Source organism: Dryobates pubescens, chromosome 31 (genome assembly GCF_014839835.1).
Source record: "Dryobates pubescens isolate bDryPub1 chromosome 31, bDryPub1.pri, whole genome shotgun sequence".
NCBI lineage: Eukaryota > Metazoa > Chordata > Aves > Piciformes > Picidae > Dryobates > Dryobates pubescens.
Genome location: NC_071642.1, coordinates 2,974,157 through 2,999,952, shown reverse-complemented (window position 1 = coordinate 2,999,952; position 25,796 = coordinate 2,974,157). Strand labels below are relative to the sequence as shown.

Genomic DNA, 25,796 nt, shown 5'->3' with positions numbered 1-25,796 from the left:
AACTAGAGATTCCTTTCAGGAGGGTTCAGCAGCTCTGCAGCTTCAGCTGGCCTCGGGGAGCGGCTGGGGGAAGGCGACTGAAGGAGCCACAGCCAGCTGGAGATCCTCCCTGTGGCAGCAAAGAGGTGGAGCTGCAGAAAGCTTCCTCCTACCTTCCCAAAGGTAGAGCCTCTCCTGCTCACCCAAGTGGTGTGATGCAGTCGTCCCACAGGCCCCTGCTGAGGCTGGGGGAAGCAGCATGTGCCCCCTGGACACCCTGCTGTGCTTTTGTTAACCTTGGCATCGAAGTTCCCTCGCTGTGATCAGAACATGAAAACCAAATCCTCTCCAATTTGTGGGTCCATAACAGCAAGCAACAGAAGGGCTGAAGCCTGGCAGCAAAGGTGCTTCACCACAGGTCAGTGTTTGGTCTGCCACTCTCCCTCTGCTCAGAGAAGCAAGCCTGGCCCCGCTGGCAAAACCCAAGAGTAAAAACTTCATCCTCTCCCAAAATCCAAGAGGCAGAGGGGTCCCTAAAAAAATAAACAGCTTCTTACTCAGCTGGTCACAGAGTGACAAAGGTAGGTGGAGAATGCTAAGTTCCACAGACAGAGGAGATCTCACTCAGAGCAGGCACAAGTCCAGTGCAGCTGAGCCAGGGGCTCAGGTTAAGGCAGTGTCCCTCACAGAAGAACACAACGGAAGAAGCTGCTTTTCTTTTGCTGGTCTGGTGTGATTTTGACTCCCTGGTTGCTGCCTTGGGGGCTGTTGCCTTCCTGAAGGGGCAAAGAATAGGGAGTTACTTGTTTGTACTTCACAGCTGGGGTAGTTTTAAAGGCTATGCCTTGAAAGGTTGTTTTTTTAGGTCACCGATCTCGAGGAGAAAAGTAGCAAAGAAATCACTGCTGGGGGTGCAAAGGAGAACAAAGACCACTCTAAACCATCCCACTGGAGAGGTCTCTACCATCAGACTGCTTGAACTGTGAATCCAACCCCTGGGGCAGTGTCCAGGCATCCATCCTTCAAAGAGTTCATTCTGTGGAATCAACCTTGTCAACACCCAAACCCTAACAGCAGCAGCAGGAGCCTTGGACTGCAGGCCTCAGCCTCTGCAAGGAGTCAGAGACCCACATCTACAAGCAGCACACACTGTGCCTCTGCTTTCCATGAGCTCACAGATAGCTGGGATTAAAAATAAATGGCAGGGCCCTGTTTGGCTCCTGAAAACACTCAGGAGCTGACAGCCAGACCCCAGTATCACAGCTCTGTCAGCACAGGTCTGGTCATGGGGTAGGGAAGGGGAAAAGGGAGGGGATGGGAGGAGGTGAATGCTCAGCAAAGGCAGGAAAATCTTCATCAGCTTCACTTCCTAAGGAGCAAACTGACCAAAGGGTCTTGAATTGCTGTTTATTTGTTGCACAGCAGAGAACCAATTCATTTCTCAGGCTGTTTCCCACAGGAGTTACCCCCAAACCACAAATCAGCTCTGGACCTATGTTCAGCCACACTTAGGTCTGAAGGCAGCCCCTGCAGTAGGAAGGGGGCCTCCCACCTGCCTCATTTCTAGGATTCCACTTTTTCCAGCCAGCAAGGAAGATCATCAAGCTGCTCCAGCACTCACATGGCTCCCCAGAAAACCAGTTAAAGATAGTTTTCATTCAGAGACTCTCACCCATGGCAGCTAACTCCTGACAGGCTGAGACAGTCTGTCTCTAAGCCAAGGTCAGAGCCTGACTAAAAATGCACTTTCAGTGCATCCCCCATCAAACAGAGCAGACAAATATTGTTCAGACACTGGAACAGGAGCTGCTTTTCTTGGGGCTTTCCCCCTCCTCCCTGTTTCAAGCCAGTTTGGACCAAGCCAGGGTTACTCACCAACTTCTTGTCCATTTTTGCTTTGATATCTCTGGCAAGGGTGAAAAATGCCTGTGACAGGTAAAGCAGCAAAGTGTTAGCCAGGGGATAAACCAGCTTCCAACAGCTGCTCAGCAATAAGCTGCCTCCCTGAGTTCCTCCAGATGCTGAACTCCTCAAGCACATCAAGGGTTTGGGTTGGTTTTCCCCCACTCCAGCTTTTAATGTTCCATTTCTAAGCTCTTTTCTGAGCCTGAAACCACACCAGCACAGGGCAGCCAGAGTGGGGCACTGCCAGGGCTCACCAGTGGGGAAACATCAGCAGCTCTCAACCATCCTATGGAAGGTGGAGACACAGGGTGAGGTTTCCAGTGTGCTGCTCTAACACAGCTGGGTGTCACCCCTGTGTTCTGCTCTAAGCACAAGGCCTTCACAGGAGGGCCTCACCTGCTGGGAAGCAGCTCTGCAGTGCCCCAGTTGACAACAGGATGACCATGAGCCAGCAATGAGCTTTTTTGTGGCCAAGAAGGCCAATGGAATCCTGGAGTTCATCAAAAGTGGAGCCAGTAGGTTGAGAGAGGTTCTCCACCTCCTCTACCCTGCTCTGGTGAGGCCTCAATGGAAGCATTGTGTCCAGTTCTGGGCTCCCCAGTTCAAGAAGGACCAGGGACTTGCTGGAGAGGGCACAGCAAAAGGCTGTGGAGATGCTGAGGGGCCTGGAACATTTCTCTTGTGAAGAAAGGCTGAGGGACTTTGGGCTTTTTGGCCTGGAGAAGACTGAGGGGGATCTGATCAGTGCATTAAGGCACTTCTAGGGAGGGTGTCAGAAGGATGGGACCAGGCTTTTTTCCAGTGGTGCCCAGTGACAAGGGGTCATGGGCACAAACCTGACCACAAGAAGTTCCATCTACACATGAGGAACATCATCTTCAATTTGAGGTGGCTGGAGCCCTGGAGCAGGCTGCCCAGAGAGGTGGTGGAGTCTCCACCCCTGGAGACATTCAAACCCCACCTGGACACTGCAGCCCTGGGCAAGCTGCTGTGGGTGCCCCTGCTTTAGCAGGAGGGTTGGACTGGAGGATCTCCAGAGGTCCCTTCCAGTCCCTATCACTCTGTGACTCACAGAACACAGGGATGTGCCCTGGGCAACCCATGCACAGCACCTAACAACCCAGCTCTGCACCCACCAGGACAGAGGAAGTGTTCTCTCTTCCCTTGCTTGCCCCAGCTCAGCCCCAGCCCCAGGGGAAGCTGCAGTACTTACATTCTCTATGTTTATGTTTGCTTTTGCACTGGTCTCCATAAATTTAATCCCAAAACTGGCAGCAAGCTGAACAAAAGGAGGTTTGGTGTTAGTGGGGGAAGGTGGGAACAGCTCCAGGCACAACATGCAGCGCAGGCCCTGCCCTCCCAGCCTCACTCTCAGCAGCTTGGGGACTGAGCCCAGCAGAACCACTTGAAGAAATCAGGAGCTAAAGCTCTCTCCTATCAGCACCTGGGCTGTGTTCTGCTGGTTACACCCTGCACACCTTTCATTCCACTCCTTTGGGCCTTTTAATCCCTCTCCTTGCACAGGGACCTGGGCAGTCTTGTGAAATCTGCAGGGCACTTTCTCTACCTTGACTCTGCAAGATCTGCCACCAGAAAAGCCAATCTCATCCACCTTGTCTTGGTGGCTTCCAGCCAAAGAAGAGCCATTTCCTAGATGCCAGGCTCCAGCATCATTCCTCTGCCTTTTTCTAAGACAAAGTCCAGCTATGGCTTTGCACCCAACACATCCTGACCCAGTTAACAGAGACTCAGCTTTTGATCAGAGTGGGGAAATGCACAGCCTGGGAAACATTCAGCAGCCCTGCTCAGAAACAACACCCAAAGCAAGGGACAGAGTGACCAACACTACTGTGGGACCCTGAGAGGTCCAAGTTAACAAACACATGCAGTCTCCAGCACTTACCTTCTCCCCTTGCTCTCTAGAAACCTGTCTTTTGTCGTTTGCATCACATTTGTTCCCCAGAATCATTTTCTCCACGTCTGGTGAGGCGTGCTGAGACAGAAACAGAGCAAAGAAAGGGCTCTGGCTGGGGTGGTTTGACACAAACACTGTCAAAAGATGAGGCACACAGCCATGGAGAAGCTGGTGCTAAGCACCCTCCACAGCTTTATGGGCTCCCCTAGACCCACTCCCCCCCCACCAGCCCAGCCTGTGTCCTGCACAACCACAGTTCTTGGGTCACTTTGTGGAGGAAACAGCATCTGCCAGGCCCCTCACCACTGGGAGGGCTGCAGCCCACACTGCTGGCTCTGGTGTCACCATAACCATGGCAGGCCAGGAGGTACTGGCCCATTTTCATTCAACTCATTTTCACATCAACTCAAGAGAAACCTAACACTTCTGAAACATTTGGACAGCTTTTGGAGGCAGCAGCAGCCCCTTGAACACTCAGCAAGGAAGCAAGCAGCCAAACTCACCTCTTCAATATTCCTGACCCAGTTCCGAATATTTTCAAAGGATTTTTCATTGGTGATGTCATAGACTAACATAATGCCCTGGAGAGCAAGAGGAGACAAGAGGGCTTCAGCTGGAGATTAGGAAGGAATTCTTTCCAGGGAGGGTGGGGAGATACTAGCACAGGCTGCCCAGGCAGTTTATGGCTGCCTCCTCCCTGGAGGTGTTCAAGGCCAGGTTGGATGAAGCCTTAAGCAACCTGGGTTGGTGGGAGGTGTCCCTGCCCGTGGCAGAGGGGGTTGGAACTGGATGATCTTTAAGGTCCCTTCCAACCCAAATCATTCTGTGAATCTATGAACTTAGCAAAGACCATCTCTAAGCAGCTGGCTCCCAGTGACACCCAGCTGGTGTGCACCGGGTGAGATAAGGGCCGTGGGGAGCAGCAGCTGTGGAACAGGGCTCAGACAAAAGCCATCACAGGACCTCCCACTGCCCCAGCACAACTCCAGCACCGCCTCCAACGGTAGCACGGCCGATAAATATCTAGCCAGGCCAAGTGCAGAGGCTGGCAGGCAGCGGTGTGTGGCCGACGTTCATCCCCGCCGGCAGCAGGCTCCTACCATGGCTCCCCGGTAGTAGGCAGTGGTGATGGTCCGGAACCGCTCCTGCCCTGCCGTGTCCCTGCAACGCACAAACACAGCGGCTCATGCAAACCACTGCCAGCTAATGCCACCCGCAGCTTTAATTAACCCAATGTGAACCAGTCTTTAGGTGCCCTAGAACCATCCTTTAGTTTCTAAGGTACAGGAAACTGATGAGCAACAGAAGGATGTCACCACCCGACCCTGACAGGCACCCGGAGAGCGCAGAAGCTACAGAAGCAAACTCTCACCATATCTGCAGTTTAATTCTCTTGCCGTCCAGCTCTATAGTCCTAATTTTAAAATCAATACCTGAAACGAGAAGCAGCTACATTACTCCGAGTTTCTGCCGAGAACCAAAGGCACACTTTCCCCTTCACTTTCCCTGCTCGGACTCTCTCTCGGCCCCAGCTAGCGAAAGAGCGCACTCGGCTCGCACGCAGCAGCGAAGTCCCGAGCGACTCGACCCAGATCTCCAGAGGTCCCTTCCAAGCCCTGTCGTCCCGTCAGCCCCGCCACGCGGTGAGCAAATCACTCTCGATAAGCGCAGGCAGCCGGCGCCGGGCCGAGGCTCAGTACCGGGCTGGTCACCCCTCCAGAACCAGGCGCGGAGACTCAGCGGCCGCCGGAGCCAACCGGGGCCGCAGCGAACCCGCTCCCTCCGTTCCCGTATCCCGAACCAGAAGCCGCGTCGGTCGCCCTCAAACTCTTCCGGGCGGGACGAGCCTCTCCCAGGCGCGGAGTCGGAGCCGCCGTCCGCGCCGAGCGGGACCCCCAGCCGGCAGGGGCCCGGGCCGCTCAGCTCGGCTGGTGGCGGCGCGGTTCCTCCCGGCCCCTCACCGATGGTGGAGATGAAGGTGGCGTTGAAGGCGTCCTCAGAAAAGCGGAAGAGCGCACACGTCTTCCCCACGCCCGAGTCCCCGATCAGCAGCAGCTTAAAGAGATAGTCGTACGTCTTCGCCATGTTCGCGGGCACCGCCCCTCCGAACGCGCCCGCCTCCCGCGCCGCCCCACGGGCCGCGCCCGCCGCCCATCACCGCTTGCAGCGCGCTTACTGGCTGAGACCGAGCGCGTCGCCCAGAGTTCGTCAGGAAGCGCTCGGAGCCGGCGGCCCATTGGCCGGTGGCCCTGGCCGGGGTGTAAGCGGCTGCGCCATTGGCAGCTCGGCCCCGCGGCGGGTGTCCGGCGCAACGTCACTTCCTGCTGCGGGCGGAAGACGAACGCGAGCGGATGGATGCCGGAATCCCAGCGTCCCAGTGTGGGGGCGGGAGGGGAGGTTGGAAAGTACCTCTGGGAATTATCCATTCTAACCCCGCTGCTAAAACAGGGCACCCACAGCAGCTTGCCCTGGCTCACGACAGCCAGGTGGGATTGGAATCTCTGCAGAGGAGACTCCACAACCTTTCTGGGCAGCCTGCTCCAGGGCTCAGCACTCTCCCACCAGGAAGTTTCTCCTGCTAAGATGGAACCTCCTGGCTTCCAGTTTGTGCCCATTGCCCCTTGAGCTGTCACCGCACACCACTGTGAAGTATCTGGCCCCATCTTCCTGCCCCTCACCCTTTATGCATCTTTAAGGCTCAGTGACATCAGGCCTCTAGGTGCCCACAGCATGCAGGGCTGTGACACCACCCACCAGAAGCCCTGTAAAAGGATGGTGAGAAGAGCTCAGCACTGTGTAAAACTGTTTAATATGAAAGGTCCGTCAGAGGCTCGCGGCGGGTGACGCTACAGCAGGGGTACAGCTGCTACCAGGTACATAAACAGGAGTAATGAACCGCCAGGACAAGCCACAAGCTGCTGACCCCCTGGAAGGGCTCTGTGGGTGTCTGACTGTTCATAATTTATTTTTTCCAGGAGAGAAAAGAGAGAGAGAAAGAGGAGAGAGGAGCAATAAGTAAATGCAGAGAGAAGGGTCCCTTGGCCGCTGGGGGTTCTCCACCATGTCATATACAGTTCAGTTCGTTTAGTGTCTGGTCCAGTGTCTGATGTAACCCCAAGTTCTCTTCTTTGGCTTGAGCAAGTTTTTCTAGAGAGAAAAAAGACAAAGACAAGATTTAAGCCATGTTCTCTTCCAGTCCTTCCTCTTTCAATAAACCCCTCACCACTTACCTTCGCCTTCAAGCCAAGGCTACAACTGCAGCCACAGAACAGGGCCAGGTTTTTGGTAACTGCTCTCATTTAGTGAGGTTCCTGGACACATCCCATATGACAGACCTGCTTTGATCTAACACTTGACTTACAGGACACATCCTTCCAAGTTGTCACTGTCCTCAGTTTTTACCCCTCACATACACCCCAAACACATTCCAAGATGCCACACACGTCCTGGGGAACCAAAGCCAGGCATTTGCCAGCGCTCCAGGTCCTTGCCACGGCTGATGAGGCCTCTGTGCTGATGGCATCTGCCTGTCCCCAGTGTGAGGGGCTGAACGTTTTGTCCTTGTCACTGCCAGTGTATTTGGGGTGAATTGTAAGGAAATAAAGCCCCACAGCTGGAAGGTGGAGGTATCTCGTTTTTATTGAGCTCAGTTCTTACAGAGGAGGTGGAAGGATCGCTTGTGGAAGGTGCACAGGAGTGACAGGTATGAGAGGCAAGAGAAGCTTAGGGGCTGCAGCAGAGCAGCTCACAGGGAGGTCATGTCATTGAGAGCATGGTCAAGCTCCTCACTGATCGCTTTGTACTTCAGCTTCTGAGCATACAGCTCGTCTGCCCGGCACGAGGGCGGCAAGAAATGCAGAGAAACAGTCCAGAGAAGAGGCGCAGAGCAGGAGACAGTCAGAAGGCAGCAGCCAAAGCAGGTGGGGAGGAAAACGAGAAGAAAACAGAAACAGTAAATTGAGTATCCCCTGAGAGCAAGCACTGCACACAGCTGCTGGGGCAGAACCTTCATCTACACTTCCTGGGGTTTAATCTCTAGAGACTGTTTTTCAGTTGTCAGATTAAGCAGGGCAGCGATCTTGTTGTTTTAACAGGAAAGTGCCCTTGTGTGCCTCCCTCTCTGAGCTGGCCCAAACCAGGTTATTGTCCCCAGCTCTTGGAAACAGAACCCTCTTCCAGGAAAGCATCCTCCTGCCAAGGAGGGACAGACATCCAGAGGACAGATTGCCCCCATCTGCAGATAGGCCTGATGGACACTTCTGCCCTTTCCCAGTAACATCCAACGCCCACTCCTAGAACTGTGGTTTCTGATTTGCAATGAACCACTGTAAATGAAGCTGAGTCAGTTCCTACCTTCCAGGTCATCAATAGACTTCTCCAGTTTGGCAACTGTTCTCTCTGCAAACTCAGCACGAGTTTCAGCCTGGAAAGATTAAAGAGGAGTAACTGGATGCTGCTAAAAAATGCTGCCAAATACAGTTGGGGCTGGACACAGGGGTTGGGGAAGGACACAGGGTCTGGGGCTGGACACAGGGGTTGGGGAAGGACACAGGGTCTGGGGCTGGACACAGGGGTTGGGGAAGGACACAGGGGTTGGGGCTGGATGCAGGCTGGGGTGGACCCACTTACTTCTTTAAGCTTGTCAGAGAGAATCTTGATTTCTTCTTCGTATTTATCTTCTTTTTCCGAGTACTGTGAAAACAATAAACACTCTTTAAGGGAAGCTGTAGCAACAATAACAGATGTTTATGAAACCCTGACCTATTTATAGCCACTTTTCCTTTTACAAAGGCTGCATTTCCACTTTCCTCTTCACCAAGACATTTCAGACTCTGCTTCATAAACCATCACTTTTAGACTGGGGGTGTCCTTCGTGTGTCATCTTACACCTCAACAGGCTCAGGCAGCAGCAAACCAGCTGCATATGCATGAGAATATGAAGCCTTCTGTATCAATTTAGTCTAGCCAGGAACAACTGATTAATGAAATCAAGAGTTTTAACAATTTATTAAGAGGGTAAAACCCACAGAAGAACGAGACCAGAGTGCAGAGCAGTTAGCAGCAAACTGGTGTGGGGAATGGAGATGTGAGTCCTGGCGTGGAGGGCTGCAGCTAATGATCAGAGCATTGCCTTGGGTTTGGGCAGGACTGAATGTTATCACCAGGCCCTGTAGAGCAGGAGCCAGCTGAACCCCTTCTCTGTACTTCTGCAGTATTGTGATGGGTCTTGACTTTGCCCTTATGCCTTCTCTCAGATTAGTGAAAGAACCAACCTTTTCAGACTGAGCTTCCAAAGACTTCAGGTTGTTGGTGACGTTCTTTAACTCCTCCTCAAGGTCACTGCATTTACTGTAGGGACAACCAAAAAGTACAAATTATTGCTGTCCCTGATAGGGTTGAATTTCATTTTCAAGATGTCTGAAAATCCAAAGGATGAAGTAATTATAAAGTCTGAAAGGAGAAAATCTTTTATCTTTCCTCTAAACTAGTGGGGAAGTTTAGGCTGGACAATAGAAATTTCTTCACTGAAAGGGTTCTCAAAGACTGGAACAGGCTCCCCAGGGAGGTGGTTGAATCCTCATCCCTGGAGGTGTTTAAAAGCTGCAGAAATGTAGTGCTGAGGAACATGGTTTAGCCCCAAACTTGGTGTAGATAGGCAGTGGTTGGACTCAACGATCTTAAGGGTCTTTTCCAAGCAAAATGGTTCTGAACCCAGGTATAGAGGGAAGAAAAAAGCTTTTCTGCATACACTGTCACCAGGGGTGAATTCTTAACTAATGACAGGCAGCACAGGAAGGTGTCTGCAGTACACCTTGGCTGTGTTCTGAACTGATCCCATGTGTATGAAGCTACTCACACTTCAGACACCTCTGCACGCTCCTCAGCTCTTTCCAGTTCACCCTCCAAAATCACCAGCTTGCGAGCGACCTGCAAAGAGACAACAGCCGTGTCAAGCCAGGCTGGGATGCCTTACATGCTTCTCTCTGTGCTGTGCTGCAGCTTTCCTCCTGAGAGATGGAACTGGACTGAACCACGCACAGACACGCCGGACCCTACCCCAGACGAGTTGGATTTTGCCCCACTTCTGGCGTTAAAGGTGCTGCAAAGTCACCATGAAAACGGTTCCTTTTGGGGAACATTCCAAAGTGGAACCATCATGCAGTGAAAAGTGTTCAACAAGTGACACAGCTGCAGGGCACCAGAGCTCTTCAGTGCTCTCCCCTGTGTTTAATCAACTCCTGACCCCTTTTTACCTCCTCGTATTTGCGGTCAGCCTCCTCGGCGATGTGCTTCGCCTCCTTCAGCTGCATCTCCTGAATTTCCATTTTCTCTTCATCTTTCATGGCTCTGTTCTCAATAACCTTCATTCCTCTGTGGAAGCCAAAGCAAGCAAGTTTAATGCAGGGTTATTTTAGCACTTTTATCTCACAGAGCCTCAAGTGGAACTCAGTGTTTGTAAACTGAAGTGGCCTGTTGTGACCGTACTACGGTGTTCTTCAAAGCCAACAGAACGCCGCAGTTGGGCTTACAAACAAGTCCTGAGCCTCTGCCCTGCAGTGCAGATATAAACTAGACAGAAATATTCTTCCTCTACACCCAATTTTTAACCAAAGCAAAAGGCCATGTACCTCTCACTCTCATCTGCTGCTTTCTCAGCCTCCTCCAGCTTCTGCAAGGCTGTGGCCAGCCGTTCTTGGGCACGATCCAGCTCCTCTTCCACTAGCTGAATCCGTCTGTTGAGAGCTGCCACCTCACCTTCAGCCTGTGAGAAACAGCCACCCAAAGTGAGGTTCTGAAGGAGCCAGCTTCTGCCAGACAAATGTTTTCAACTAATCCCTTTCCACAACACTGCAAAGGCCCTTCCTCGGCAGGCAGGAAGTTCTAGGATCCTTTCTGCCTCTGCTTTTTGTTTGTTTAAACTCTGGCATCTCAGGAATTTCAAGGTATGGGGTATGTGCTGCTTTTCTTTTTTACTGGCACTTAGCATTCCTGCCACACAACAAAGGGTCTGTCACAGAACTATTTTCAGATCACTTCACAGGGGCAGGATCTGACCCACAGGATAGCAAAGCTAAAAGCTGAACTGCTCCCATATTGCTTGTTCCAAAAAAACTTCACAACTCATCTCTCACTTCTTGGTTTCATCACAGATTGCAGCAATATCCTGTCCAAGCCTGTTCATTACCCACTGCAGGTCGTGCCTGCAAACACTCTATCATCTCTGGGCTGTCAGCTGGGCAGATATGGTTGGTCTCATCTTGGGAGAGTCAGTAGGCAAAATCAGATGTGTCCTTAAAGTAAGTTTTCTTTCCTTTGTCACTGCTTCCTGTGATAGTCAAGGAATTAGGCAGCAAGCATTTCCTAACAATAAAAAGCTGTTTAGATGTCACTGAATAAAGTGCACAGCAACTGGGGGCACTCAGTGTTTAAAACCCAACAGTGGGTGATAACTGGAGGGGGGCTGCTGGGAACAACGTTCGCACACAGGCACTGAGAACGAACTGCTGTCCGTCAGTTTCCTGTTTAAGATATGGCTGCTTCAGTCGCTTGTTACTGGAAGACAAAGCCCCAATTTACTAACTGCCAGGTTTGTGCACTCAGTTGTCCCCAATCTCAGTGTGATGCCATGTCTAAGATTGTATTTTTTTTAATGACTTTTCCAGGCTGCAGAGCTGGAAGGGCAGTCGGTTTCATGCTTTATGTTAAAAATACTTGTTTTGCTGCAGCCTCTCGAATCTGGTTCCTGCCTGGTTCTCCTGAGCTGGAGGAAGTGGTTTCCTGTCAGAGCTGTACCATCTTGGACAGGATTTCAGTGCCTGGTCCAAATGGAAGCTGACCCAGGATTCCTCTAGTCAGCAATTATCCAGCGTTCCATTTGTTTTTTATCCAGTGCTCTGTGTTTAACTTTCTCGGTTTACACACAAAGCATTGATCATGTAGAGAACTGGCAGCTGCTCTGTGGCGGTCTAGAGCTCCTTCCACTACACAGGGCACTTTTAACTCATATTTTAATTAAGCAAGATTCCAGAGCTATGGAGACGGGGCCACTGGGAAGCTGGAGTTAGACTGGCTCCACCTCTCCCAGAAGCAGCCCGCAGTCCTTATACGGTAAAACTAACTCGCTGACATGTGATAAAATAGCAGGAAGATGCCGGGAAGGCTGATCACACACAAATCTAAGTGAAACCAGCTGTCCGGCCCCGGGAGAGCCGCACACTAGTGGAGAGTTCTCATTTCTCTGTGGAAACCAGGAGGGAAAGTTATTTTCCAGCAGTTCGGACATTTCCCAGCTGTGCTGGAGCCAGCGGTGCGGCGCCCAGAGGCGGGAACTCGCCGCTCCTTGTCATGCAGGGCTTTTTCCTAATTAAACAGCCATTTCCTACTAAACTCCTAACCGCTCCCCAATGCCGATGGGTGCTCGCAAAGCCTTTTCCGAGAGGAACGGCCCCAAAGCGCGATAAGCAGCGAGCGCCGGGGACCAGCCACCGCCGCCGCGCCCGGTGCTCCCGGATGCCGGTGCGGGCGAATGCGCTGCGGCAGCGCCGGCGGTTCCCGCAGGGTTTGCGGAGCCGGAGCAGCAAGGGGGGGGGGACAGCTTGAGGATGGAATGAAGGCGGCGGCAGCCGAGCCATCCTCCTGGAGCAGGAGAGAGCCAGGCACGCCCCAGCGAGAGAGAGCCAGAGACAGGAAGGAAGGAGCAGGGCAGCCCGGGAGAGAGCGACCGAGAGAGGCGAGCAAGGCAGCCCGGGCGGTCTCACTTTCTCCCGTAGGTCCCGTTCCAGGTCCAGCTCCCGCTGGAGGACCTGGGCGCGATCCTCCGCCTCATCCGCCTGTTGCTGCAGGCACTGGATCTTCCTCTTCACCGCTTCCAGGGAGCTCGGCGCGGCCATGGGCGCGGCGCTGGCGGCGGGAAGGGCGCGGAGCTGCTGCACGTGGCGGCCCCGCGCCTTTCAATGGCCCGATGACGTCACGCGGCTGGAGGTGGAGGGTGGTGACGTCGCAGCGAGGAGTCGGCGCAGGCAGCGCCGGGAGCGGCGCGCCCCGGAGGTGCCCCGCCCGGTTGCTTCATTCCGCGGCGGATCCCAGCACCGGCCCCGCGGCAGCCCCCGGCCGCCCCCGGCCTCTGCATCGGCCACCGCATCGCTCCGTGATGCGACAGCCGCTGCAGGCCGTGGGGCTCCCCGGAACACCCCCAGGACCCCAAGGGTGGGGTTCGGTGCACTGCCGCCAGCTCCTGCCCGCCGGTTTCTAACGGCCAGGCTTGGAGAGGAGCCAAAAGTGACCGTTTTGACACCGAAACGAGCGGGCGGTGCCTGGGGAGCCGGCTCTGAATTTTCAGACCGTTGTGTGGCTGTGGCCAGGCTGCTTCCTTAGGCCACAGCAGAGCCCGGCTGCTGGCCCAGCTTCCTTGAAACTTCACAGTTTTGTTCAATTAAAGGAATTTTCACCTTTCTGAGGAATTCCTTCCCACAAACATGTCCCTCCTGTTTCAGAAGCCTGGATGGGTGCAGTGCTCCCAGCTCCCCCTCCCCCTGTTTAGGTGTTTGTGGAGCAGTGCTGCCTCCGTGGGGGGTATGGGAGGTAACGCTGCCCTGCCTCTGCCCTGGGCAAAGTGCTGCAGCAGGCACTCAGCAAGTCCTATCGCTCTGTCCTGCACCCGCCCTGCAGAGCACAGAGCACAGTCACAGGGCAGCGTTAGCCACGGATACTTACATCAGTGGCCTTCTTTTCAGCCTGCTCTAGCTTCTCCTGGGCATCCTTGAGAGCCTCCGAGTACTTATCCAGTTCATCTTCAGTTCCTTTCAGCTTCTTCTGCAGAGCTACCAGCTCATCCTCCACCTTTCAAGAGAGAAAAAACACCCAAAGTGAGCGTTCTGGTGTACTCCTGGTTACAGATTAATGTGCTTAGACTCTCTCTTTACTATTGGTTTCAACCTAACACAACAGACGGAGTCACAAAAGCCCAGATCAAAGGTCTGCTGGGGCAGCAGTCCAAGAACGAGCAGCAGCTGCTGCCAGGGAAGGATCATTTCAAGCATGTCTCTGTGTGCGCTCGCAGCTCAGTGCCAGTTGCATCCCGGGCTGCATCCCCAGCGGTGTGGGCATCAGGATCAGGGAGGGGATTCTGCCTCTGCTCTGCTCTGCTGAGACCCCACCTGCAGTGCTAGGGCCAGCTCTGGAGTCCTCAGTGCAGCAGAGACCTGGACCTGTTAGAGGGGGGTCAGAGGAGGTCACGACAATGATAGGAAGGCTGGACGCCATCTGCTGTGAGGCTAGGCGGAGAGAATTTGGGTTGGAGGAAAGAAAGCTCCAGGGAGACTTTCTTCAGTACTCAAAGGGGCTGAGAAGAAAGCTGGGAGCAGACACTTTATCAGGGCCTGTTGTGACAGGACAAGGGGTGATGGTTTGAAACTTAGGGAGATGCAGGCCAGAGAGAAGGGAGAAATGTTTTCCACTGAAGGTGGTAAGACTCTGTCCCTTGTTGTCCAGAGAGGTGGGAGCTGCTCCATCCCTGGGTTGATTCCAGGTCAGGTTGGTTGGGGCTCTGAGCAACCTGCTCTGGTTGCAGATGTCCCTGCTGACTGCAGGAGGGTTGGACTAGATGAGCATTACAGGTCCCTTCCAACCTGTTATTCTGTGATTCTCTGATCCCTCTCACTGCAGACACAGGACCTGGTTGGATACACAACATGGTGTAAGGCCTTTTTTCACCTCATTTCTGTTTTGGACTCCACACCATCTCATGGCAGTTAATTGCACAGCATAATTCAAGTGTTTTAAGATTATGTCCTTATGTTTGTTCTAACTACTACTGCCTGATGATTTCTAATAAAACAATTCCATTCCTGTCAGCTACAGAAAAACCCCAAGTGGTTGTTTTCTAATAACTTGTTGTACATCCAGACACTTTAAACCAAGCATGGTCCTCTGGGAGCAGGAGGGAGCAGGTCTGGCCTGTGACAGAGCCTGGTAGAAGCAAGCATGGGACCTGATGACCTCTGGAGGTCCCTTCCAACCCAAATTATTCTCTGGGCCAACAAGGTATGCTCCATCCCACCACGAGGCTCACCCCCTCTCCTCCATACCATATAAATCCATATTGCAGGCTAAAGGGGACTATTTATAACCTGCCAGGAGACTGTTTAATGACAAAGTGTCTCATGCTCCCTGAAGAATTCCCATTATCAGGAGGCTGGCTGCTGATAAGGGTGCTGCCTGCAAACCCATCTGTTTCACCGTTTCATTTGCAATACAAAGCAGTTCAGACTGTAGAGGGGAACTGATTTAACCATTTAGCTCTGCCTGCACATAAATCTAGTCTGTCAAAATAGTTCCCTCAAAATAGTTTGTGTTTTGGTGCACTGACTGCCTTCAGTCTAGCTTCAAAGATAGCTGGAGTGACATTTTTGGTAGCGTGCTGTTCCTGAATGTTGCTGAGTTGCTGTACTCTGAGTAACCAGGACGTGCTCACTTGGGTACTGTAACAGAGGGACCGTGAGCAGCAGGAAGGGGTGGTGCTGCTTTGTGTGTGGCATTAAAAACAACTACTTGAGGACTGCACCCACGTTAAAGAAAAAAAGAGCTGAAAAATTGGAGGCAATTCAGAAGAGAGAGAGAGCAAAGATTTGGTTTTCTTTTTTTGTAGTTTTTATTGTGAATTACCTTCATGGAGATGCTTGCAAATTCCCATAACTGTGTCATTTATCTGTGGGAAATCACCTTTGAGAGCTAAATGTAAAGGAAGACCAAGCACTGGCAAACACAATCGGCTGTAGCTGAGCACAGAAACATCAGCTGGGGAAACTGTGGCCCAGCAGAACAGCGTCTGCCCAGCTGCCCTGCAGCCCGGGAGGAAACGGGGACTGCACACAAAGGGCGATGTGTGCAGCTTGTGGCACTTCGCTGTAATGACACAGAAAGGACAAGGAGCTTTCCTCTTGCTTGGGGCAGAGGGGGAGGACAGCAGCACCTGACCTCGTTGGAAACTCTTTTCCTGCTGCTTCACTCGAGTGGACAAGCAGTTGAAATTTAGTTCTATCATCCAGGACCTCCAACTCAACTTGAACGTAAGAAGTAGTTGGCCAAATGAAAGCTACCAAGGTATCAGAGCGGTCTAGAAGATGTAGTGGAAGCAGTCGCATTTAGAGGACGTGAAAGGAAAAGACCTGGTGATTTTACAAGAGGTGCTGTAAGGAACTTAAGTGTAGTCAACTTCCATTTCAAAATCATTCTGAAAATACTTAGAATCATAGAATTGGTTCAGCTAGAAAAGACCTTTAAGGTCATTGAGTCCAACCATCAACCTAAGACCACCATGGCCACTAAACCATGTCCCTAAGTGCCATGTCCATACATTTTTTGAACACCTCCAGGGATGGTGACTCCACCACCTCCCTGGGCAGCCTGTTCCAATCCCTGACCACTCTTTCAGTACAGACATTTTCCCCAGTATCCAACCTAAACCTGCCCTGGCACAATTTCAGGCCAATTCCTGAACATGCAGCTCAAATATGAGGGAAAGAACAGAACAGAGAACATTGAAAAGCAAAAGGACATGAAAATGTTATCACTAAAATGCAGTTAACAGCTTTCAAATTAAGATATTTCTGATTATTCTTAAAAACACAAAAAAAACTAGAACCTATCTATTGTTGAGTCACAGCTGGCAGGTCTGAGGGGCACCCTGTGTGCCAGGGACTAGTGAAGTGAACTTTATTAATTCACATCAAGGAGAAGGTTTAGAACCATGTTTTAGACACAGCTACCTCTCCAGGAGGTATGAACAATAGTCCTTCAGGTGTTCAAGGTATACAGTTTTGATCTGCAATATGTAAGGCCTTTGCCATAGAATCACAAGCATAAAATTAAGGCAATTGTGTAAGATTCAAGAAAACTTAGACAAAGTGCTCTTGATAATCTGTGGATGCTGCTAATTTTGCAAAGCCTCAGATGGCTGAAAAGAGAAGTTAATACCTAGTCCTGGCTCTATGAGTGTAACAGCACAAAAAGGGGGGAAAAAAAGACTTCAAAAGAAGATTAACAGGAAACCTGGCTTCAAATTATTTTGCTTTCTGAATCAGAAAATTGCAGCAGAGTATTTTGCTACACTTATCTGCACAGTGCATACACAATCAGTGATCTTATTCCTACTTACCTGTTTGCATTTGTCCTCTGCTGCCTTCTTATCCGTTTCAGCCTGCTCTGCTCTGTCAATGGCATTCTCCTTGTCTAACTTCAACATCTGCATCTTTTTCTTGATGGCTTCCATTTTTTGCTAAAGGATAGGTTGGATCTCTGGTGCTACTGAAAGAATTCCCAAGGAGTAAAGTTTCAGGTTTCTAACAGCTTGGGCAGAGAAACAAGTTGTACCCAGCCCGTGGCACAGGGAAAATGAGCTCAAGTGCTTGTAGAGAGCTTTAAACCCAGAGACCCCTGGACAAAGCCCAGATCTATTGGCCCTTCTCTGGTCTTTCATACACAGCCTTTCTAAGGAATGAGCTGGAACAGACTCGCTAGAGGAATCTTCACCACTCCATCATCTCCTTATTTGGGTCCTGTTTTCTTAAAGAGAAAACTGTTTCCATTTTTAAGCTTCTGACAGAAGCAGAAGTGTTGACACATGAACACATGCTTGAAAGAAAGCTTATTAGCACCCCTCTGTGTTTGCAGAGCAATTAAACAGCCCAATAGATCTATGGGGATGGTCTGGTTTCTTGTAATAATGGCATAAGGCTAATGAAGGAAAGGGGAGGGTATTTTTGGATTACTCCAAAATAAAGCCATGCTTGGAAAAATAAACCAAACCCCACCAAAAAACTACACTTTAAGAAGCATCTAAATGTATGTTATAAAAAGAGGCAGGATATGTTATAAAAAGAGGCAGGATATGTTATAAGACAGCCAGATTTTTTTGCTGTGAAAAGCAGCACTGGTGTGAAGGAGCTAGCTATAATCTGTCATTGTGTAATACATAATGGAGGTCACATTTAGATCCCAAGTTCGGGCTCAAAGGCATTGAGTGCCCCTCTTGGAAATGTCACTTACTAAATACTTAGGCAACTGAACAGTACACCTGAAGTTGCAGTCTGATGAGCACTGTAAATTATTTCTGCTGTATGAAAGAGTCACCTTCTCCCTGTCAGGCAAGAGCAGGCTCTGGGAAGAACATCAGGAGCAGCTCTACTTGAGGACACGATCAAGAGCATCCAAGGACCCCTGGATGAACCCTGGTTCCTTTTGCAGTCCCATTAAGCGTATCCCCATAAATCCCATTAAGCATAGCCCCTTTCCTCATGCTTTCACATGCTCTTGCTTAGCTTCACAGCCCCTGACCCCTGCTTTGTCCTGACTGCAGCACGGCCTTGCTTACCTCACCTCCCAGAGCAGACTGGAAGCACTTGGGGACTTTGCTAACCTGCATGCCCTCATATTCCCCCACTGCTTTCCCAAACTCAGGCCCTGTTAACCACCTCATGATCCTTCCCTCCCAGATTCTGCTCCTGCTCTGCTCTCCACAGCCCTGTGCTCAGGCCTCACACAGCCCAAACTCTCTGCACAGCTCCACAAACCCTGCCAGGCCTTCCCCTCAGCAGTGCTCACAGCACCTGCAGCCATGAGGGGAACCACCACCAGGCTCACCAGAGGACCACTCCTCCTCTGGAGTGAGCGAGCATGGCACTGAAAGAAAGACCTTCAGAAAAGCTGCCCTTTATTTATCAAAGCACGATGGCAGAATGGACACGAAGCCAACACCGGCACCATGCCTGTCAGCAAGCCCCACAGACCACCCTCTAACCAGGGCTCTTAGAGCACCCACTGGGCTGCTCGGGCTGCCTTTCATGAGAGAATGCCTGCTGTTTCGATTGAAAATAAAAACAATGCTCAAAGTACAACAAAAAAATTCAAGATTCCGGGGGAGAGGGGGGTGTGTGTGTGTGTGTGTGTGTGTGTGTGTCCAGCAGCTGCCTGCTGCTGAGAGCTTGGCCCTCACCATCCCAAGATGGCTGCCAAGGCGCGGCCCTGGTACAGCGGCCGTCCTGCGGCGGCGCCGCGAAGATGGCGGCGCGCCCGAGGACTACACCTCCCAGAGGGCTTTGCGCCCCCGGCGCCTCCGCAGCGCCCTCAGCCCGCCCCGCCTGAGTCCCTGCCCCTCTGAGCAGCGCCGGCTTCAGGCGCTTGGGCTCTTTCCCGCGGCGGTGCTGGCTCTTCCCGCCATACCTCACACAGTTAAATGTGCTTTCCCCCCTCAGAAGTCGCCTTCCCTCCTCTGCCCCCTCGCTGTGGCGAGGTGGCCCCACAGGCGTTCTGTTTGTTTGGTTGTGTTTTTTTTCCGGTCCAGTTTTGGTGGTTTAAGCAATGAACGATAAAAACAGGCAGGTGCTGAGCCTGGGAACAGGTTTGAGGAGTTGGGGTGAGGCACTGCATTAACACTGCTGCTGAACATGCAGAAAAGGCGTTAAAAAGGAACACACCGCACCGAGCACCATCGTGGCTTGCATCTCCCCTTGCCGCCCTCCTCCTCCTCCCTGCGTTTGCTGGCTCAGCCCTGGCTGAGGGCAGCAGCTTGCAGAGGGCATTTGGGGGCTGATGTTGGAACCCTGGGTGTCAAGTAAGGGTCAGCGCTGGTGATCACAGCCCTCTGCTGAATTGCCCAAGAAGACAAAACAGGATCCTGGCAGCCACCATCACGCTGCAGCTGCCTCTTCAGCCCCCTGGTGTGGCACAGCCCTGGTGACCTCCACTAGCTCAAGGCACCTTTAACAGCTTTCTTCTGCTGGCTGTGATGTGGTGGTCCAGCTCACACGCTGATCATAGTTAGGGTTGGAAGTGACCTCAAGGATCATCTAGTTCCAACCCCCCTCACACGCTGATCCTGGGAGTTCAAAGCAGTTGACTCTGTTTCATGGCTCCTTCAGGGCTTCTCCACCTTGGTCACGCTGTTGGTGACATCCTGTTTCCAGGCTGGACTGTGCCTGTACCAGTTTCACCTCACGGGCCTGCACGCCATGAGGGGTGAACGTGCTGCAGGACCTCTTTGTAGCTCTGTTTCAGAAGGGGCAGAGTTTGGGGTGCACTTTTGGAGACACATCAAGTAGGGGGAAGAAACTAAGCAGGGGAAAGACTACGTTAGCCCTGTTTGACCTGGCACATGTAGGAACTTGTGTGGTGGAGGCAGATGCAAGACCATGCACGACTCTTCTCGGGACTACAGCTGCACATAGCCTTAGGTGTACGTTTTGAGCCGTTTCTATGGCTGCTCTTACAGCCTCTTCATAATTTCTGATAATTTTGAGATGAGCAGAAGAGGCTTTCCAGCCAGCTCACCATCCCCTCTCCTGCTGCAGGCTGGGGCAGGCTCAGAATTGAGGCTGGGGAAATGAACACTGAGCAAGACTCTTATTTTTTTTTTGCCTTTGTATTTCTATAGCAGGGAGATAATTTCTCTAATCAACTCTGGAGCATGACTCAGAGCCACATTTAGAAAGGAACATCAAGGAACATGTCACCCTATGTAGCCCTTCAGCCAGGTACATTCTCTCCTTCCCTTCCCTGCTTCACGAACTGGAGGGAAATACCAGAAAGATTCACTCTGGTCTCTCAGTAGTGATAATCTTGTCGCTCTCACTGCCTCTGGCTTTCATTAACTTGAGAAACAGTGAGCAACCAAGTGAGAAAGAAAAGCCCTCCAGATAATGTCTTTTATGGTTTTATATATATATATATATATAATCAAGAAGGTGCTTTACAGGTTGTAAAGGAGTTCCTTTGCTTTCCCTTTTCTTGCAGAGCGATTGTTTGGGCCAAGCAAGGGCTTGGCAAGGCTTGGTACGTAAATATGAGAGGATAGCAGAAGGAAATGAAGTTGGATTGTTGGAGAGTGTGCTCATTTCTTTGGCACATGCTGCATGGGAAGCGTGTCACAGCAGGCATTTCAACAGGCTGGAGCAGGGGGCAGACCTGTGGCCTGAAGTCTGGCAGGTCTCAACATTTTCTCTGTCCCCCAATCCCTGCTTCTTTTTTTATTGTCCTGAAGTTTGCAGGGCTCCATACCATGTCCCATTTCACTATCTGGGGAAAGCAGACACTTTATATCCCCATTCCCCCCCCCCCCCTGCTCTATTCTAAACTCCTGGTCATAGACATCACCTTCCTCTCTTTCATAGAATCATAGAATCAAGAAGGTTGGAAAAGACCTCAAAGATCACCAAGTCCAACCTGTCATGTCCAAGACCTCATGACTGCTAAACCATGGCTTCAAGTGCCACGTCCAGTCCCTTTTAGAATTGACTGAGCTTCAACTCCTCCTCATATGCAAAGAGGCACATGTCAGGGCCAAGAAGCAAGAAGCAGTTGACAAATCTTTACCAAATATCCTTTGCCTTCATACTGTAAGTATCTCCTAACAGTCCACACTCTCTTGTAAGTGTTCTGTCCTAGAGGCTGTAGGCTGTGCTGTATCTTTAGGAGCACACCCTAACAAAAGTGTATTTTCCTGGTATTTCCTTTTGGAGGTAAAAAGAAATCCTTAAATCCTCACATCTCAGTGATTTCTTTGTGGGTTCTTCCTACAGGGCTGTCTCCCAGCATGAAAGGTGCAGCAGGGTTCAGTAATGATCTCTAACACCTTTCTGGTACTCCCTCATTAAGTATCCATTACTCACCGAGGATGAGGACAAGGTACTAGGCTAGGTGTGGCTAGAGTGGTAGACCTAGTCTTTATGTGCCTAGATCCAGGGGGAATTTACCTCTTCTCTTAAATAATCCTGGTCATCTGCATGTCCCAGAAGAGCCTTGAACACCTGAGGTGCTGAATTTGATACTGTTTTGAACAGGATGGCAGAATTCACTCAGCACATGAAATGTGCACCTGCTGGGGAAGCCCATCACATGCCAGTGTCTGGTACATCACAAGGGAGAAAAATCCCATCCTCTAGCCTCGTTAACATTCCTTGCTGATACAGAATGGAGTGGAGAGGATGCAAAAAGTGGAGGAATCAGCAGCTTCTATCCCAAAAATGGAGTGGAGAGGATGGAAGAAGAGCAGGAATCAGCAGCCTCTACCCCAAGAATGGAGTGGAGAGGATGGAAGAAGAGCAGGAATCAGCAGCCTCTACCCCAAGAATGGAGTGGAGAGGACGGAAGAAGAGCAGGAATCAGCAGTCTCTACCCCAAGAATGGAGTGGAGAGGATGGAAGAAGAGCAGGAATCAGCAGTCTCTACCCCAAGAATGGAGAGGAGAGGATGCAAGAAGAGCAGGAATCAGCAGCCTTTGGCTGCCCTTCCTTTCTCTGGGCTGCCTGCGTTGCCTTCGCTTGTGAGACCCATCCAGTGGCAGGGAAGGATTTGCCTTTAGACCAAAGGCCAGGCCTCCCTGGACCAGCCCCTCTTCTGTTGCTTTGCTGTTGTAATCAATTTCTGGGCCACAGAGAAAGCTCTCAGCTCTTCCATGCCATTAGATGGCAATGTAGATCCACAAATCTTCTTTCTTTGAGCCCCTGAACACCAGCCTTCTGCTGCTGGAACGCCTGCTAGAGCTTCAAGTCTTCTCTTTCTGCCTACCTCACCTTCTAAGATCGAGCATCCTGAATTTGTTTTCTCTTGCAAACACAGGAGCTGGTTCCCTGGGATGCCAGCTCCTTTGGAATCCTCAGTGGCCTCCAAAGTCCTCTGAGTCCCCTCCCTCCCTTCATCCACACCCCTCCTTTGTGCACAGAGCTTGATTGTTCTGGGTTGGGTTGGGTTTTTTTTTTTTGCCTTTCCAGCAATTAATTCGTTTGTCTCTTGTTTTGCTCTTTCCACAAGCGTTTTGCACTCAGCTCATTGCCAAACCTGGCAGGCAAGTGAGTCATGAACCGCCGCAGGCCAAACCCTGGAGGATACAGACTGCTTCCTAGGGTCATGAATCTCCCCTCTGGGAAGTTAGAAAGAGCTGCAGTGAGAAATAACCAGCACCACAAAAATGCTTTCCTCCAGAACCATTTTTCAGCTTTTCCATTGTCTGCACTTGACTGCTTCATTTAACATCTGCCTCACTGGGGTGGGTTGGTTTGTGGCTTGCTTTTTTCCCCTTTCACATTTCCTTTTCCACCACAAAATGTCACCAAGTCACAGCCAACTTTGGCTCAGCAAATTTGCAGGTAGTGTTCCAAAGCCAGGCAAGTTTGAGCCTTCAAAGCTGAATATACAGAGGTGTTTCCCTTCCCTTCCCTTCCCTTCCCTTCCCTTCCCTTCCCTTCCCTTCCCTTCCCTTCCCTTCCCTTCCCTTCCCTTCCCTTCCCTTCCCTTCCCTTCCCTTCCCTTCCCTTCCCTTCCCTTCCCTTCCCTTCCCTTCCCTTCCCTTCCCTTCCCTTCCCTTCCCTTCCCTTCCCTTCCCTTCCCTTCCCTTCCCTTCCCTTCCCTTCCCTTCCCTTCCCTTCCCTTCCCTTCCCTTCCCTTCCCTTCCCTTCCCTTCCCTTCCCTTCCCCTTTCTTTTATCTTTTACATTTCCTCTTCCTTTCCCTTTCCTCTTTTCCCTTCCATTCCCTTCCCTGAGCATCCTGAGTCAGAGTTGTCCCTGCTGACTGCAGGGGGGTTGGACAAGATGAGCTTTGAGGGGCCCTTCTAACCTGATGCAAGCTGTGAATCCATGAACATTCTGCTTCTCCTCTGTTGTCCTCTGCCAGGAGAGCAGCACAGCACACAGCAAAACACAGCCATTGCCAAACCAACCAACCCACCTGAGTGTCTCTATTCTGGCATCATCCAAAGACATTATGAGGCTCAGGATCATCTTAACCAGCTTGAGATGTCTTAATGAAGCACCTAATCTAAGCAGGTGTTTCTCTTTTGCTCTACTCAATGGAGTAAGGCAGCTTTGAGAAGGGAAGGGAAAGGGAGGGGAGAGAAGGGAAAGGGAGGGGAGGGAAGGGGAAGGGAGGGGAGGGAAGGGGAAGGGAAGGGAGGAGAGGAGAGGGAAGGGGAGGGGAGAGGGGAGGGGAGAGGGGAGGGGAGAGGGAAGGGGAGGGGAGAGGGAAGGGGAGGGGAGAGGGAAGGGGAGGGGAGAGGAGAGGGGAGGGGAGAGGAGGGGAGAGGGGAGGGGAGGGGAGGGGAGAGGAGGGGAGAGGGGAGGGGAGGGGAGGAGAGAAGGGGAGGGAAGACAACATGTTGCAGATGGAGTTGCTTTATTTCTTTCTGCCCTCCCTCCCCAAGAAAATCCTAGTCCAGCTGGGTTTTAAATTGCTCCTCAGGCTTGCCTAATGAAGGCTCTCTGAGTGTTTGCATGGCTTCTGTTTGCCCTCAATATGGGGAAAAGCTTAAGTCAATAATTTTTGTATTTGATTTGTCAATAATGCCAGAGTGACACATTATTGCCAGTCCTCAGGACTCTGCCTCCTTGTCTTGTCCTCCACCTGCAGCGTGCCTGAGACCTCACCCAAGGCGCAGGGGAGGGGATGGAGATGAAAATAACTTCGAGGGAAGACCACCTAGAACTTCATCCTGTACCTCTGTTTAGCCCACAAACTGCCAGGAGCTGGTGAAATAATTGCTTTGGACAGATAATAAAACATCCTCCAGCAAAACTAAGGTACTTAATATACTGCCCAAGTCAATTTCCCTTATTTCTGCTGTCCTCTTGCTTTTAATAATGGTTTAATGAAAAATTCAGAATTAATTGGAACTGGCATTAGACATTCACGTGTTCCAGCAAGGATTTCACTGCTTCAATATTTCATAAGCTGGCTCCACTGCTGTGCTTCTCCTTCTCCTGGCTCTCATAGGCTGGAATATCATCACTTTGGATACAGTGAAGGGTCCCAGTATGGGTGGATGGAGGTGCAGGAGGAAAGTTTGCAGCCGTGCCATTGGCAAGGAAATCAAGCCCAGAGCTGTGTGTTTTCTTCCCCCTGCCACAGCCACCCCCCTCTGTGTGTGATACACATCTGAGCCTTGACTGTAAAGAGCTGTCCTAAAAATAAACAGGAGCTGTCTGCAAGGTGTCTGAGGGAGGTATTTGGCAGCTGTCAGGCTGTCACATATGCTGGAAGGATGGAGCTGATGGACCTGCTGACACCAGCCGGGCTCTGCTGAAATGAGAGTGCCTTATGCTTCCCTTGGCACTCCCTGGGCAAATTCTGTTGGCCAGAGCCATCAGACCTTGGTGTGTCTGGGGCCTGATCCAGTTCTGGCTGCTGTCAATGAGAGCCTGCCCTTGGATGGCAGTGGGAATTGGATCAGACCTTTGCTTCGCCCCTGAGACTCTGGCTTTACACCAGGGATGGATTTTGGCTCCCCAAGTGAATGTCACCCCAGTAGAGAAGGATACACCAGGCCCTAGGCTCAGAAGTTTCTGTGGGTCTCTGAAGATGAGACCTCTCCCTGAGATGGCTAAATATGGGGACCAGAGCCTCACCTTGGACATCTTTTGTTAGAAGAGCTTTGCACCACCTTGTGCCTCAGTCTCTCCCTCTCTCATAAGGGTGGTGGTGCCCTGTCTTCAGGACTATTGACATATCTGTAGATCCAGGCAGTTTTAGATGCTTCTAGACCATGACTGTGCTGAAAGCTGTTCCTGTTTCCCACAGGGCACTTAATGGACACGTGTAGCCCCATGCAGCAGCCAGGACAGGAGCACAGAGAAGCAGGAAGGCATGACATGACTCACCTCGAGCCTTTGCAGCAACTCAGTGGCAGAGTGAGGACCCAGGAATCTCAGTCCCCACCAAAACAATCATACCTTCACAGTGACCCAAGCTGGCAAGCTCTTGCTAGCAGAAGCTTGCCTTCTCAAGTGCCCAGGGAAATCTCCATTGCCTCTGGTGCAGCTGAAGGGATTTGCTGCTGTTCTTGCCAGACACAGAATGTGCTGGGGAGGGAAAAAGGAGAGAGTTGTGAAGACAGGGTGGAAACCTTGTTTTTTCAGTGGGAGAGTGGACACCTCTCTTGGTCTGATATCTGGAGATGTGACAGCTTGTTTTGTTATCTAATGGGCAAGAGCAGCCCCTTCTTAGTGAGGAGC

The 25,796-nt window shown here is 51.4% G+C and overlaps 2 protein-coding genes across 7 annotated transcripts in view; both read right to left on the bottom strand.

Annotated features, from left to right (window-relative positions):
• Positions 1-456: 456 nt before the first annotated feature.
• On the bottom strand, positions 457-5,899 carry RAB8A (RAB8A, member RAS oncogene family). Its single transcript, XM_054175312.1, has 8 exons — positions 5,761-5,899; positions 5,172-5,232; positions 4,900-4,960; positions 4,303-4,380; positions 3,788-3,877; positions 3,098-3,163; positions 1,855-1,905; positions 457-755 (listed from the first exon to the last, which is right to left on the bottom strand). The coding sequence occupies exons 1-8, from the start codon at positions 5,882-5,884 to the stop codon at positions 663-665; spliced, it is 624 nt and encodes a 207-aa protein (XP_054031287.1). The 5' UTR covers positions 5,885-5,899; the 3' UTR covers positions 457-662.
• A 696-nt stretch (positions 5,900-6,595) lies between these two features.
• Positions 6,596-25,796, bottom strand: part of TPM4 (tropomyosin 4) — a 37,201-nt gene continuing 18,000 nt past the window's right edge. The window contains exons 1-10 of one of the 6 annotated variants that reach the window (XR_008462960.1): positions 16,956-17,540; positions 13,514-13,639; positions 10,429-10,562; positions 10,054-10,171; positions 9,657-9,727; positions 9,073-9,148; positions 8,429-8,491; positions 8,153-8,222; positions 7,457-7,627; positions 6,596-6,946 (exon numbers count right to left, since the gene is read on the bottom strand). Coding sequence is in view for 5 of the 6 variants with exons in the window: in XM_054174851.1 (XP_054030826.1) it covers positions 6,864-6,946; positions 8,153-8,222; positions 8,429-8,491; positions 9,073-9,148; positions 9,657-9,727; positions 10,054-10,171; positions 10,429-10,562; positions 13,514-13,639; positions 16,956-17,069 (855 nt within the window). In the remaining variant the exon portion in view is untranslated. Of the gene's footprint in view, positions 6,947-7,273; positions 7,628-8,152; positions 8,223-8,428; positions 8,492-9,072; positions 9,149-9,656; positions 9,728-10,053; positions 10,172-10,428; positions 10,563-12,558; positions 12,776-13,513; positions 13,640-16,955; positions 17,541-25,796 lie in introns of those variants that run through there. The other 5 variants (XM_054174851.1, XM_009900670.2, XM_054174852.1 and 2 more) reach the window with 5 other exon arrangements.

What these genes read in the sequence shown, in the direction of transcription:
- RAB8A (XM_054175312.1), bottom strand. Translation starts at nt 5,884, where the DNA reads ATGGCGAAGACGTACGACTATCTCTTTAAGCTGCTGCTGATCGGGGAC. An exon ending in GGGTCAGGAATATTGAAGAG is followed by an intron (nt 3,878 to 4,302) that starts GTGAGTTTGGCT and finishes TTTCTGTCTCAG; the next exon opens with CACGCCTCACCAGACGTGGA. An exon ending in CTAGAGAGCAAGGGGAGAAG is followed by an intron (nt 3,164 to 3,787) that starts GTAAGTGCTGGA and finishes CCTTTTGTTCAG; the next exon opens with CTTGCTGCCAGTTTTGGGAT.